This window comes from Bos indicus x Bos taurus, chromosome 9 (genome assembly GCF_003369695.1).
Source record: "Bos indicus x Bos taurus breed Angus x Brahman F1 hybrid chromosome 9, Bos_hybrid_MaternalHap_v2.0, whole genome shotgun sequence".
NCBI lineage: Eukaryota > Metazoa > Chordata > Mammalia > Artiodactyla > Bovidae > Bos > Bos indicus x Bos taurus.
This window is the reverse complement of record NC_040084.1, coordinates 11,617,490-11,631,793: the sequence shown is the minus strand read 5'-3', so window position 1 is coordinate 11,631,793 and position 14,304 is coordinate 11,617,490. Positions and strand designations below refer to the sequence as shown.

The window sequence follows — 14,304 nt, the reverse complement described above, 5'->3', positions numbered from 1 at the left end:
GAGCTTCTAATGTTTTAAAGTTTCTCAGACTCTAGGCACATAAGAGGGTTAAATAAGTGAAATTAATTACTAAGGGATATATATACTATAGAAAATCTGACTTTCTTAAGTAACTATTAAAAAAAACCACAAAAATAAAAAAAAATGTCATGTTTAGAATCTGATCTCCAAATTCAGATTTCTGTAGTCAAAGTTATCTTACATTTGAGTAGACAAGTGATTCTTACAACATTTCAAGTCTTCAAGCCCCTAAACAAGCAGAATCGGTTTAATGACATAGTCACTCCTGATTGAGCTATGTTCTTATAGAATCATAATAGTCCCTGATGAGAAATAACAGAGGACAATGACAGTACATATCTTCAAAGATGTGCATATAGCAGATGGAGAAAAACCTCTCATTTGGATTTTCCCTCTATATAATACCTGGAGAGCACGTCCCTAGCAAATAAAAAAATCTGAATGATTTTGAACTGACACTCTCATAATCAGTTACAGCAAAACTGTCCTTAATAGAATATTTTTCTAAAGGTTCCAATAATTATAACCTTAAGGTATAAAAACTGAAAATAAATAGTCCAGAAATGTTCTCTTTCCACATGCTATGGGTCATTAATCCTCACTTTGACAGGTCAGCTTACTCTGTTTTCTTTATGATTGTCTGGCAAATGAGTAAGCAAATACTCTCACCAAAAGATTTTTACTAAACTCTGAAGTACAGCAAACTGGAAAAAAATATGTTTATATGGCTTTTACTAAATGAAAAATAAAAAGATTTATCAAAAATACATTTTAAAATATGTTGCTACTAAGTATGGCACATTTCAACATGTAAATGATGTTATTATATAATATTAAGGTTACAAAGTAACAAAATGTAAATTTCCAAATACTAAGAAGTAGCACATCTGTATGAATACAACAGTATATGTCACATTTAAATTAACAAATAATATATAATCTGTGTAAGAAATGTGATTGTGATGAGATTTTACTAAAAACTCCAGTAATGAATAAGTGTTTTGGGACCATTATGAGAAACTTTAGTAATTACTATGACTTATAAAATAAAGGACTAAACTCTGACATTATTTTTTTCACAGGCTGAACTGTTTAAGACTTTTGTAGCAACATTATGTAGCCATATACAAAAATCAGTAATCCTTTGGCATTTTGCAACTATTTATTTTTAATAAATGCAAAGATTTGACTCATTCTCTCCAAACTGCTATTCATGTATAGTTGTCTATTATGACAATCAATTAAATATTCATATCCAGAAAAATATCTGTATGCCTGCATGAAAATTGCTTGTTTACTTAATGGGCATACATAACTTACCCAAAATTGAAAACCACCAACTCATGCATAGAGTACATATGACTTAGATATGAAAAGAGGAACTTTACCTGCTCTCAAGTGTCCAACCACATCTGCAAGGCTACCCTTCTTTACTTTGGTGATGAAGGCACCGAGGCGTCCTAAGTCAGTCATTTTTCCTCCAACAACCTGGATAATTATACATTGGTAAGTTCCCAAGACTCACACTGAAACAAAAGTCTCTTAGTTTGGGGAATTATTCCTACATATTTTGTGATATGTTTAGAATTGAATGTAGGAACAAAAATGACATGAAATCTATTTTTGGTTAAAGGGGGCTGCAGCATAGTAGCAACAAGAACTTACCCTATTGCATGTGAGATAATGTGTCCTAAGGAAGTTTATATACTGGTTCGTTGTACCAACCTCACACAAAAGGGTGTCTGGGACAATGTGCCCCTAAGAATACATGATGTCCCCTTTCACCATCAGACAACAGGTGTTTGACACTTTACTAATACTGGAGTTCATTTTTCTTTATCTAAATTCACTTGAATTTCTATAATTGACCATGGTCTATTGTGACATGGGAACTTGATCCTTTTCATATATTTTTAGTCTAAGACAAAGACTGAGGATTTAAAATTTAAACCAAGAACAGACCACTTTGGGGAAGCAGTTCACCATGGTGCAGAGTAACGGCCTAAGTTTATCACATCTCCTGAACACCTGAATGACCTCCTCATCTGATATACATAGAGGATCCAATCTGAGTCTCCAAGGCTAAGTTAAAGCACTGAATGGTTAACATGCTCACCTGGATTTTCCTCAATAACTAAAATTAAACATATCTGAAAGGTTCTCAGTTTAATTTCTCCCAATGCAGGGGTTCAATACATATGATTCAAAATGGGAAGGGTATCATCAAAAGTTGAAGTTGATCATTAGGGACATGGCCAATAGTGGAGGTGATCAGAATTAGTTCATAACAAGAGAATTAATGATAATAATCAATAAGGTGACATTAGCTGAAAAAAATTTTTTAGTTGGATTCATAGGCAATGGTTTTAAGGAGATCAAACTATTACCCAACTATACAATACAATCTCTTGATAAATAATCATTTTAAAGCAACATTTATGAGTGTTTATGAAAGCAAATAAAACCATGTGACAACATTCATACATGTTACACACAATAAAACAAAATGTATATATATATATATTTTTTCTTGCCAAACAAAATATTTGTAATTTTTAGTTGCTTTGTTATCTGTTAGAAGTCAGTTAATATTTTTAAAGGTACATTTTACTCTTTGGGTATAAATTTTATTGCACTTAGGAAACAATCTTTTCAGTGATCTTTGAGGTTGCTTGTCAAAATATAATAAAATTATGAGGTTCATATTATCTAATGTTATTACTTTCCATTAAAACTATTTTAATGTAAAAACAGTCCTTTAACTTTATGTTCAGAGGAGAATTCTACTATTTTTCAACATTTTATTGCAATTTCCTAACGTATCTGTATGCCATTTTAACAAAATGAGTTTAAAATACTGCCCAGATAAAGGTACTAAATACACCATAAGCCATCAATATATTAACAAGATATATTTACTAGAAGAACTTTTTCTGAAGAGGAGAGGATGACCACTGTCAGAAACTTTGTTGAATGCAGTCACACACTAATTCATCATTTAAGAAACATTATAAACCAGGATACTTACTTTCAGACCCAGTAATGCACCTGATTCTTTGGGCATGGTTGTTCTCTTGTTAAGAATAACACGTCCAATTAATCGATCCCCTTCTTTAGAAGGCTGCCACGTTACAGGATGCTATTAAAACATGAACAAAGTTAAGAAGCTAAACCAGCTATTCTCTTTCCTATACACACATAATTACTGGTTGTAGTGTGATGCAATTTCCTCAGTTAAGGACACTCTGAGGGGATTCCTTCTTCTCGTGGGCTCTATCCTTGGCTTATAACAATTTTCATTTACAGTTGTAATTTTTTCGAAATAGGCACTTATTATACTACATCATTCTAAAAAGTCAGAATCTAAGTACCTCTCCAAAATACAGCTCTGAAATGAAATGAAATGAAATATTAAAATGTATCTGCTGATATCAGTCAAGTCGATTCTGTATTCTGAGTTGTCAGTGATGTTGATATCATTAAGCAAATAATATCTCATTTACAAATAGCCATTACTTAACACTTGCTTTTACTACTTTAAAATTTGTTTGAAGTATTATTCAGTGCTAACTTATTTTTCTTCAAAACTGTACTGTCTTAAATGAAATCAGTATTTTCTTTCATAAGATATATAATGGAGCAGAATAAGGTTACTGTCTATCACATATCAGCAAAGGATGAACGGCCTACATCTTCCCGGAGCTCCCAAATCTCCCTCCCCGGATGCTCACCGAGCTAATAGGTGATGTTTCCCGGCTATGCCACGTGGCGGGATCCAGCCAGTAATAATCCAAGTCACCTGCACAGTAGGGAGAGAAGGAAAAGTGCAATGGCTTTGAAGTGGAGAAGGAATACCTTATGTGCAACTTCCTCAATCTATGAAGGGTTAATAAGTTTCATAATCTCGGGTGTGTGCATCTCAGATTGTACACATCTGCGCTGCACAGGCTGTGACCTGCACGCCCAGAATGAGTGGGTGCAACAATGCATATTGTCCTACGGGAGGGTTATCTTTCCTCTCATCCTAGAAACACATAAAAAGTATAGAAAGAACTAGGTTATCTCACGCACTGCCCCACAATGGACTACCCATGCCAAGACACAGACTGTCATGAGTGATACTGGCTAAAATTATATTCACTGCACTGAGATGAGTACTAAAATTTAGTGCCTCTTCTTCAACTCTTCTGAACTACATCGTTTTTCAAAATTATTCTCTAGTCTCTATAACTGGACACACAGTTTAAGGACATTTTTGAAAAAGTGATGTGAAAGTTAAAGATCCAAAAAAACTTTTAGCAAAAGAGTACATGCACGTGTTCCAGAACACGTGTATACCCGTGGTGGATTCATGTAGATGTATGGCAAAACCAATACAGTATTGTAAAGTAATTAGCCTCCAATTAAAGGAAATAAATTTATATTTTAAAAAAGAGTACATACAACTGACAGAATTCACTTTTACTAAATCATAAAAAAGACTTTAAAAATTCTAACTTTTTAAACATGAGTTTATGAACATTTACTTTGGATTTTTTGGTTTAAAAATATAATGTGATAGAAAGCATTTGAGGAAAAAAAAAAAGAAGAAGAAAAATCAACGCAAAGCAGCAGGGCTGTAAGTATCCGCACAGGAAGAAAGTCCAAATCGGGTAACCGTCTGAGAATTAATGACCTTTAACATTTTAAACATCAGGTTAAATCCATGAAAAATTTTCTCCTCATGGATGCTGAAAGAGGAAAATACTAGGAGAATGAGTAAAGCGTGCCAGTTAACAGTGAGATGTCCAACTCACTGTTAAGAAAATGTTAGGATGCTGCCTGTGAAGGTCATAAATAAAGGATTTTATGTAGGTGACAGGCATGACAAACATAATAAGCATGATAGAAGAAATATGACAGAAACGGAAAAACAGTTTAAAATGTGTAGGCACAAAAACTGCATGCATTTCAGTTTTTTAGTAGCTGCCTCTTTTCCTTTTACATAATGTGTTAGGAATGTGGGAGAGTGTTATACATACTATAATAAACACTTAATGTTTTTCAAATACGGCATGGAAATAACTAGCGATATATTCTATGAAGCCGTATTCTGTTAAAATTTACTCCACATGGAGTCTATATCCCTCCCCAAATCACAAACTTTAAAAGCTGTACATGAATTTGTGACTGTAGATCTCAAATATTCTTCTGGACGGGCTTAGGGAATGGAATATAAGGAAAGCTGTAAAAGAAATATTTTTTTCTCCTTTATTTTTACTGTTTGTGAAACTTCATATTTTAAAGTTTAAATATATTTCACTAAAGCTGTTTCATCTTTAATATTATGACACCATTCCTCTTGAAAGAAAAACTATCTACAATAAAAATAAAATTAAAATTTCTACTAAGCAGTAACTTCAAATATTCAAAGGATTATTTCAATTCATAAAGCTTTCTCCCTAAAATTTCACATACCAAGTAATAAGGCTGATCACTTCTCAAATTCTGATTCACTCTGAAATACTGTGACAAATTAATAGACTTACTGAGATATGCTTGGGGCTTAAAGAAAAAAAAAATTAGTCATTAAGTTGGAAGCTGCTTTGCGAAGTCTTTAAGGATGCAGAAATGACAAAAATCCTCACTAGTTTAAAGGCTTTAGGGAAACAGTTCATTGCATCCTTCAGGAATTGATTGAGATCTTAGAAACTAGAATCCTTGGGCCCTTCTCTGTCTCTTCCTCCAAATCCTTGTATGGACTTAAACATTGTTTCACTCACCTTTTCCTGAGCAAATCTGGATATCTGTATCTAGTGAATGTTTGTTGTGCAAAAAGCGCTCCTTATATGCAAAGAGTCAAAAGCTAATGTATCTGGTATAATTCAGTAATGACACTGAATACACTTTATTATGAAAAGACTGCTTTCAGGCAATGGTTTTCTATCAGGTATAAACTGTGTAGGGAAATGATCATAATAAAGATTCTAATTTAATTGGCTTAACCTCAGATACACAGATGACACCACCCTTATGGAAGAAAGCGAAGAAGAACTAAAGAGCCTCTTGATGAAAGTGAAAGAGGAGAGTGAGAAAGTTGGCTTAAAACTCAACATTCAGAAAACTAAGATCATGGCATCTGGTCCCATCACTTCATGGCAAATACATTGGGAAACAATGGAAACAGTGAGAGTCTTTACTTTTTTAGGCTTCAGGTGACTGCAGCCATGAAATTAAAAGACGCTTACTCCTTGGAAGGAAAGTTATGACCAACCTAGACAGCATATTAAAAAGCAGAGACATTACTTTGCCAACAAAGGCCCATCTAGTCAAAGCTATGGTTTTTCCAGTGGTCATGTATGGATGTGAGAGTTGGACTATAAAGAAAGCTGAGTGCTGAAGAATCGATGCTTTTGAACTGTGGTGTTGGAGAAGGCTCTTGAGAGTCCTTTGGACTGCAAGGAGATCCAACCAGCCCATCCTAAAGGAAATCAGTCCTGAATATTCATTGGAAGGATTGATGCTGAAGCTGAAACTCCATACTTTGGCCACCTGATGCGAAGAACTGACTCACTGGAAAAGACCCTGATGCTGGGAAAGATTGAAGGTGGGAGGGAAAGGGGACAACAGAGGATGAGATGGTTGGATGGCATCACCGACTGGATGGACATGAATTTGAGTAAACTCCGGGAGTTGGTGACGGACAGGGAGGCTTGGCATACTGTGGTCCATGGGGTCACAAAGAATCGGACCTGACTGGGCGACTAAACTGAACTGAACAGGAACACATGCATGTATGTGCATATGTATGTATATATGTTTTTCCAGGCCATTCATGTGTGTGGCCAGCACATTAATGCTCATTTGGATGGAATAGATTTTGCAGTTTGGAAACTCTGCTTTTAAATCCTGGCAAGTGACTAAAAATGACTAATTAACATAAATCTAAAAAGCACATTAAGTACTGCAGTATACACTAACAGTTGCGTATATTTTAGTACACGAATATACTTCCCTCACATTCCGAAAGTTTTAACAGCTTTCTTAGCATGAATTTCATCATCACACATTAAAATACAACAGTTTTGCTTAAACATTTATAAAAAATATATTATAAAATCTAAATATGCTGTTTTAAACTATATGTCCTTCATCTTTCTGTGCATTATGAAGCTGTAAATGTGTCATTGACTTTTAAGCACTCTAATTTGTCTTTATAAGACATTTATCTATTATTAATAAAAATAACACTCAACAAACCTCCCTCCTAAAATATTCAGACTAGAATTTCATTAGTATAAAACATTTTTCTTAATTAAATTTCCTAATAGGTGATTAAAGATATTGACTGCCAGTGGCATAACCACAAAATGATAAATTCATGGCATTTGCTTATGGAATTGATGCAAAAGCATCCTGGTTTTAATGTTCAGTGTAACTGTAAAGGAGTACATTTAGTATTATCATTAATTTAGATCCAGGAAATAGATACTTCAGTCTACAGAAATGACTGAAGTTCATAAATATCCATGTTCAATGAAGTGTTATAATTTGATTAATTTTTGTGAAAACATTAAAAGCAGAGTTTTATCCTGTCCCTTGTTGAAAAAGCAGGTTAATTAAACTTCATAAGTAAGCACACAGGTTTCACTGCACACAAAAAAGTCAGCTAGTGACTGTAAGGAGAACAAACCAGTCAATCCTAAAAGATATTGGTCCTGAATATTCACTGGAAGGACTTATGCTGATGCTGAAGCTGAAGCTCCAATATTTTGGCCACCCAATGTGAAGAACTGACTCATTAGAAAAGACCCTGATGCTGGGAAGATTGAAAGCAGATTGAGAAGGGAATGACAGAGGATGAGACGGTTGGTTGGCATCACTGATTTGATGGACATGAGTTTGAGCAAACCCCGGGAATTGGTGATGGACAGGGAAGCCTGGCGTGCTGCAGTCCATTGGGTCACAGAGTAGGAACACGAACTGAGCGACTGAACTGAGTGACATATGGGCTTCCCTAGTGGCTCAGTTGGTAAAGAATCTGCCTACAGTGCAGGAGACCTGGTTCAATCCCTGGCTTGGGAAGATGCCCTGGAGGAGGGCATGACAACCCACTCCAATATTCTTGCCTGGAGAATCCCCATGGACAGAGGAGCCTGGCGAGCTACAGTCCATGGGGTCACACAGAGTCAGACACGACTGAGTGACTAAGCATAGCACAGCACAGTGACATATGAGCTTTCTGAAAAGAGATCTTGCTTTTCCTAAACCCAGGTTATTATGGCAAGAGTATGTAACAGTGCATAAACATACATGTCTATGATTTAAATATTTGCATCTTGTGATAGCTAATTTCAAAGCACAAGAGATTTCAATAAGACCAATCAAAGGCAATGAACAAAAACACTTTCTAAATAATACATATGGATGGGTGCATGTGTATGAATATACTAAAACTGTAAGGAGAAAACCATACATAACTTCACACATTAAATATCTACTTAAAAACTCACATAACAAATATACTTGATCAAGCTGAAGGTCTAACTAATGTTCAAGTAGCAAATGAAAGAGTATCAACATCAAACCCCTGAAGCATTAGAAAATGTGGACTTCTCCATCACCAGAAGACATAGATGGTGTATTTTTAACATCATTATAATGGGTGATAATAAAAGAGGGGACTAAATCAATTACAAGATAGACTCACAGAAAGTCTGAACAATATATATCCATAATTTTGCGACTTATTATCTCAAAATAAATGGATTGTTCTTCCTACATAGAACAGATTGTATCATTCAAAACCATTATAAAAATCATGGGCCAAAATCAGAAGAACAAGTCTTCCCAGAGGTTTCATATACTTCTTTCAATTTTTCCTCTTTTTTGTTTACACTCTATGGCAAGGTATGTGTGGAGACTCAATGAAACTATTAATAGATGAATCCTAATGTACTTTATTATAGCACAGCACTAGGCAAATTAAAATATGTCTTAATATCTTAATTAAAATTAAATTTAATTAATTTAAATAATTAATATTATTTCTTTAATTAAAATTAAAATATGTTACATTTATTATATATCTATACACAGTGTATACATAAAAGCCAACTCAGTTATAAGAATTATATTTTAATTTGAGACAAAGCAAGGTATTTTTAATACTATGTACCATGATCAGCATGTAAGTTAATAAATATTGCTAAATTGCTATTGTTATGATATAATAGAGGCATGTATCCATTTTATTGATTTTAATACATTACAAGGACATTCTTTTCATAAACAGGAAATAAACTATGAAGTCTAAGAATGGAGGAAAAAACTTAACTTCTGATTGATATAACAAAAATGCGTGAAATAGTTTCCTTATGTTTTTAGAAGGTTCTATGCCAATAACCTCAGATATGCAAGATGACACTACCCTTATGGCAGAAAGTGAAGAGGAACTAAAAAGCCTCTTGATGAAAGTGAAAGAAGAGAGTGAAAAAGTTGGCTTAAAGCTCAACATTCAGAAAACTAACATCATGGCATCTGGTCCCATCAGTTGATGGCAGATAGATGAGGAAACAGTGGAAACAGTGTCAGACTTTATTTTTTGGGGCTCCAAAATCACTGCAGATGGTGATTGCAGCCATGAAATTAAAAGACACTCCTTGGAAGGAAAGTTATGACCAACCTAGATAGCATATTCAAAAGCAGAGATATTACTTTGTCAACAAAGGTCCGTCTAGTCAAGGCTATGGTTTTTCCAGTAGTCATGTATGTGTGTGAGAGTTGGACTGTGAAGAAAGCTGAGTGCTGAAGAATTGATGCTTTTGAACTGTGGTGCTGGAGAAGATTCTTGAGAATCCCTTGGACTGCAAGGAGATCCAACCACTACATTTTAAAGGAGATCAGTCCTGGGTGTTCTTTGGAAGGAATGATGCTAAAGCTGAAACTCCAGTACTTTGGCCACCTCATACGAAGAGTTGACTCATTGGAAAAGACTCTGATGCTGGGAGGGATTGGGGGCAGAAGGAGAAGGGGACGACAGAGGATGAGATGGCTGGATGGCATCACTGACTCAATGGACATGAGTTTGAGTGAACACCGGGAGTTGGTGATGGACAGGGAGGCCTAGAGTGCTGCGATTCATGGGGTCGCAAAGAGTTGGACACGACTGAGCGACTGAACTGAACTGATGCCTTCCAGGGGCAAGTGTGTTCACTCTCACTCTAAGTCATATACAATAATGGAGCTGTCTGTGCAGTCACTCAGTAAAAATGTGTTATACAACAGAGTGCCAGAAAACCTAATCTCACCTCAGGTACTTTAACAATCCAGGAGAAGAAACAAATATTACTTAAAGACACTTAAAATCTAGGCATTAAAATTAAATTGGAACATGTCCTTATTAACTTTACTGATTAACCAAATAATCTGTGAAAAAATAGAGGATTTCTGCACAGATGCAAAATCAGCAAACTGTCATTCATGACTGGAATCCTGATAGTCTAAGCTCCTAGTAGAGTAAAAGTATCAGCCCACAAACGCTTTCTGGTGACTTCATTCAAATCCCACCATGTCCACTGCACAATCTGATGGCAAATTTTGTGTAATTAAGTAGCAAATTTATGTCCCTTGAATGCAAGGCCTGAGGCACGGCTGGAGGCATCTCTAAACTGTTGGTCTTTAGCAGAAATCTCTTCAGTAATTCTAACTAAATTGTCTGGTGCTGGCCCAAGACACACACAGAAACTGTCAGTCTTGGAAGAATTATATTCAGTCAGTTCAGTTCACTCCCTCAGTCATGTCCAACTCTTTGCAACACCTGTCCATTGACAGCAGGCCTCCCTGTCCTTCACCAGTATCCAGAGCTTGCTGAAACTCATGTCCACCGAGTCGGTGATGCCATCAACCATCTCATCCTCCGTCGTCCCCTTTTCCTCCTGCCCCTAATCCCTCCCAGCATCAGTCTTTTCCAGTGAGTCAACTCTTCGCATGAGGTGGCCAAAGTACTGGAGTTTCATCTTTAGCATCATTCCTTCCAAAGAAATTCCAGGGCTGATCTTCAGAATGGACTGGTTGGATCTCCTTGCAGTCCAAGGGACTCTTAAGAGTCTTCTCCAACACCACAGTTCAAAAGCATCAATTCTTCGGTGCTCAGCTTTCTTCACAGTTCAACTCTCACATCCATACATGACTACTGGAAAAACCATAGCTTTGACTAGACAGACCTTCATTGGCAAAGCAATGTCTCTGCTTTTTAATATGCTCTATAGGTTGGTCATAGCTTTTCCTCCAAGAAGCAAATGTCTTTTAATTTCATGATTGCAGTCACCATCAGCAGTGATTTTGGAGCCCAAGAAAATAAAGTCTGATGCTGTTTCCATTGTTTTCTCATCTGTTTGCCATGAAGTGATTGGCCTGGATACCATGATCCTAGTTTTGAAATGCTGAGTTATAAGTCAGCTTTTTCACTCTCCTCTTTCATGTTCATCAAAGGCTCTTTAGTTCCTCTTCACTTTCTGACATAAAGGTATCATTTGAGTATCTGAAGTTATTGATATTTCTCCTAATCTTGATTCTAACTTCTGCTTCAACCAACCCAGCATTTCGCAAATGTACTCTGCATATGGGCTAAAAAAGCAGGGTGACAATATACAGCCTTGATGTACTCCTTTCCCAATTTGGAACCAGGCTATTGTTCCATGTCCAGTTCTAACTGTTCCTTCTTCAACTGAATACAGATTTCTCAGGAAGCAGGTAAGGTGGCCTGGTATTCCCATCTCTTGAAGAATTTTCAACAGTTTGTTGTGATCTACACACTCCAGTACTCTTGCCTGGAAAATCCCATGGATGGAGGAGCCTGGTAGGCTGCAGTCCATGGGGTCGCTAAGAGTCGGATACGACTGAGGGACTTCACTTTCACTTTTCACTTTCATGCATTGGAGAAGGAAATGGCAACCCACTCCAGTGTTCTTTCCTGGAGAATCCCAGGGACGGGGGAGCTTGGTGGGCTGCCGTCTATGGGGTCGCACAGAGTCAGACACGACTGAAGTGACTTAGCAGCAGCACACAGTCATTCAGAAACATAAGATCATGGCATCCTATCCCATCAACTCATGGCAAACATATGGGGAAACAATGGAGACAGCGTCATACTTTATTTTGGGGGGCTTCAAATTTACTGCAGATGGTGACTGCAGCTATGAAATTAAGATGCTTGCTCGCTGGAAGAAAAGCTATGACTAATATAGACAGCATATTAAAAAGGAGAGACATTAATTGGCAAACAAATGTCCATCTAGTCAAAGCTATGGTTTTTCCAGTAGTCAGGTACAGATGTTAAGAGCTGGACTATAAAGAAAGCTGAGCCCCAAAGAACGGATGCTTTTGAACTATGGTGCTGGAAAAGATTGAGAGTCTTTGGACTGCAAGGAGATCCAACCAGTCATTCCTAAAGGAAATCATTCCTGTTTATTCATTGGAAGGACTGATGCTGAAGCTGAAACTCCAATACTTTGGCCACCTGATGCAATGAACTGACTTACTGAAAAAGACCCTGATGCTGCGAAAGACTGAAGGAGGGAAGAGAAAGGGACGACAGATGATGAGATGGTTGGATGGGATCACCGACTTGATGGACATGAGTTTGAGTAAGCTCCAGGAGTTGGTAATGGACAGGAAAGCCTGGCATGGTGTGGTCCATGGGATCACAAAGAGTCAGACACAACTAAGCGACTGAACTGAACTAAACACAGTCAAGGCTTTGGAGTCATCAATAAAGCAGATGTTTTTCTGGAACTCTCTTGCCTTTTCTACAATCCATTGGATGTTGGCAATTTGATCTCTGGTTCCGCTGCCTTTTCTAAATCCATTGTGAATATCTGGAAGTTATCAGTTCACATACTTTTGAAACCTGGCTTGGCGAATTTTGAGCATTACTTTGCTAGTGTGTGCTGCTGCTGCTAAGTCACTTCAGTCGTGTCCGACTCTGTGCGACCCCATAGATGGCAGCCCACCAGGCTCCCCCGTCCCTGGGATTCTCCAGGCAAGAACACTGGAGTGGGTTGCCATTTCCTTCTCCAATGCATGAAAGTGAAAAGTCAAAGTGAAGTCGCTCAGTCGTGTCCGACTCTTAGCGACCCCATGGACTGCAGCCCACTGGGCTCCTCCATCCATAGGATTTTCCAGGCAAGAGTACTGGAGTGGGGTGCCATTGCCTTCTCCGTTGCTAGTGTGTGAGGTGAGCGCAAAGGTGCAGTAGTTTGAAAATTCTTTGGCATTGTCCTTCTTTGGGACTGGAATGAAAAGTGATCATTTCCAGTCCTGTGGCCACTGCTGAGTTTTCCAAATTTGCTGGCATATTAAGTGAATCAGTTTCATAGCATCTTCTTAAGGATTTGACATAGCTCAACTGGATTCCATCACCTTGACTAGCTTTGTTCATAGTGATGCTTCCTAAGGCCCACGTGACTTTGAATTCTACGATGTCTGGCTCTAGGTGAGTGATCACACCATTGTGGTTATCTGGGTCATGAAAGTCTTTTTTGTATGGTTCTTCTGTGTATTCTTTCCACCTCTTAATATTTTCTGCTTCTGTTGGTTCCATACCATTTATGTCCTTTATTGTGCCCATCTTTACATGAATGTTCCCTTGGTATCTCTAGTTTTCTTGAGGGGATCTCTAGTCTTCCCCATTCATTTGTTTTCCTCTATTTCTTTGCATTTATCACTGAGGAAGGCTTTCTTATCTCTCCTTGCTATTCTTTGGAACTCTGCATTCACGTCTTTCCTTTTATCCTTTGTCTTTAGCTTCTCTTCTTTCTCAGCTATTTGTAAGGCCTACTCAGAAAACCATTTTGCGTTTTTGCATTTCTTTTTCATGGTGATGGTCTTGATCATTGTCTCCTGTACAAAGTCATGAACCACCATCCATAGTTCTTCAGACACTCTGTCTATCAGATCTAATCCCTTGAATCTACTTGTTACTTTGACTGCAAAATCATTATGGATTTGACTTAGTTTATATCTGAATGAAGAAGGCAATGGCAATCCACTCCAGTACTCTTGTCTAGAACATCCCATGGACGGAGGAGCCTGGTAAGGGTCGCGAAGAGTTGGACACGACTGAGCGACTTCACTTTCACTTTTAACTTTCATGCATTGGAGAAGGAAATGGCAACCCACTGCAGTGTTCTTGCCTGGAGAATCCCAGGGACGGAGGAGCCTGGTGGGCTGCCGTCTATGAGGTCTCCCAGAGTCGGACACAACTGAAGTGACTTCACAGCAGCAGCAGCAGCATACCTGAAT

The 14,304-nt window shown here is 37.4% G+C and overlaps 1 protein-coding gene across 50 annotated transcripts in view; it reads right to left on the bottom strand.

Annotated features, from left to right (window-relative positions):
• The window catches only part of RIMS1 (regulating synaptic membrane exocytosis 1), a 606,124-nt gene that overhangs the window by 178,751 nt on the left and 413,069 nt on the right, over positions 1-14,304 (bottom strand). For all 50 annotated transcript variants that reach the window (XM_027550929.1, XM_027550882.1, XM_027550886.1 and 47 more), the window contains 3 exons: positions 3,753-3,820; positions 3,050-3,160; positions 1,410-1,509 (listed from right to left, as the gene is read on the bottom strand). In XM_027550929.1, the coding sequence (XP_027406730.1) occupies positions 1,410-1,509; positions 3,050-3,160; positions 3,753-3,820 (279 nt within the window). The remainder of the gene's footprint in view (positions 1-1,409; positions 1,510-3,049; positions 3,161-3,752; positions 3,821-14,304) is intronic.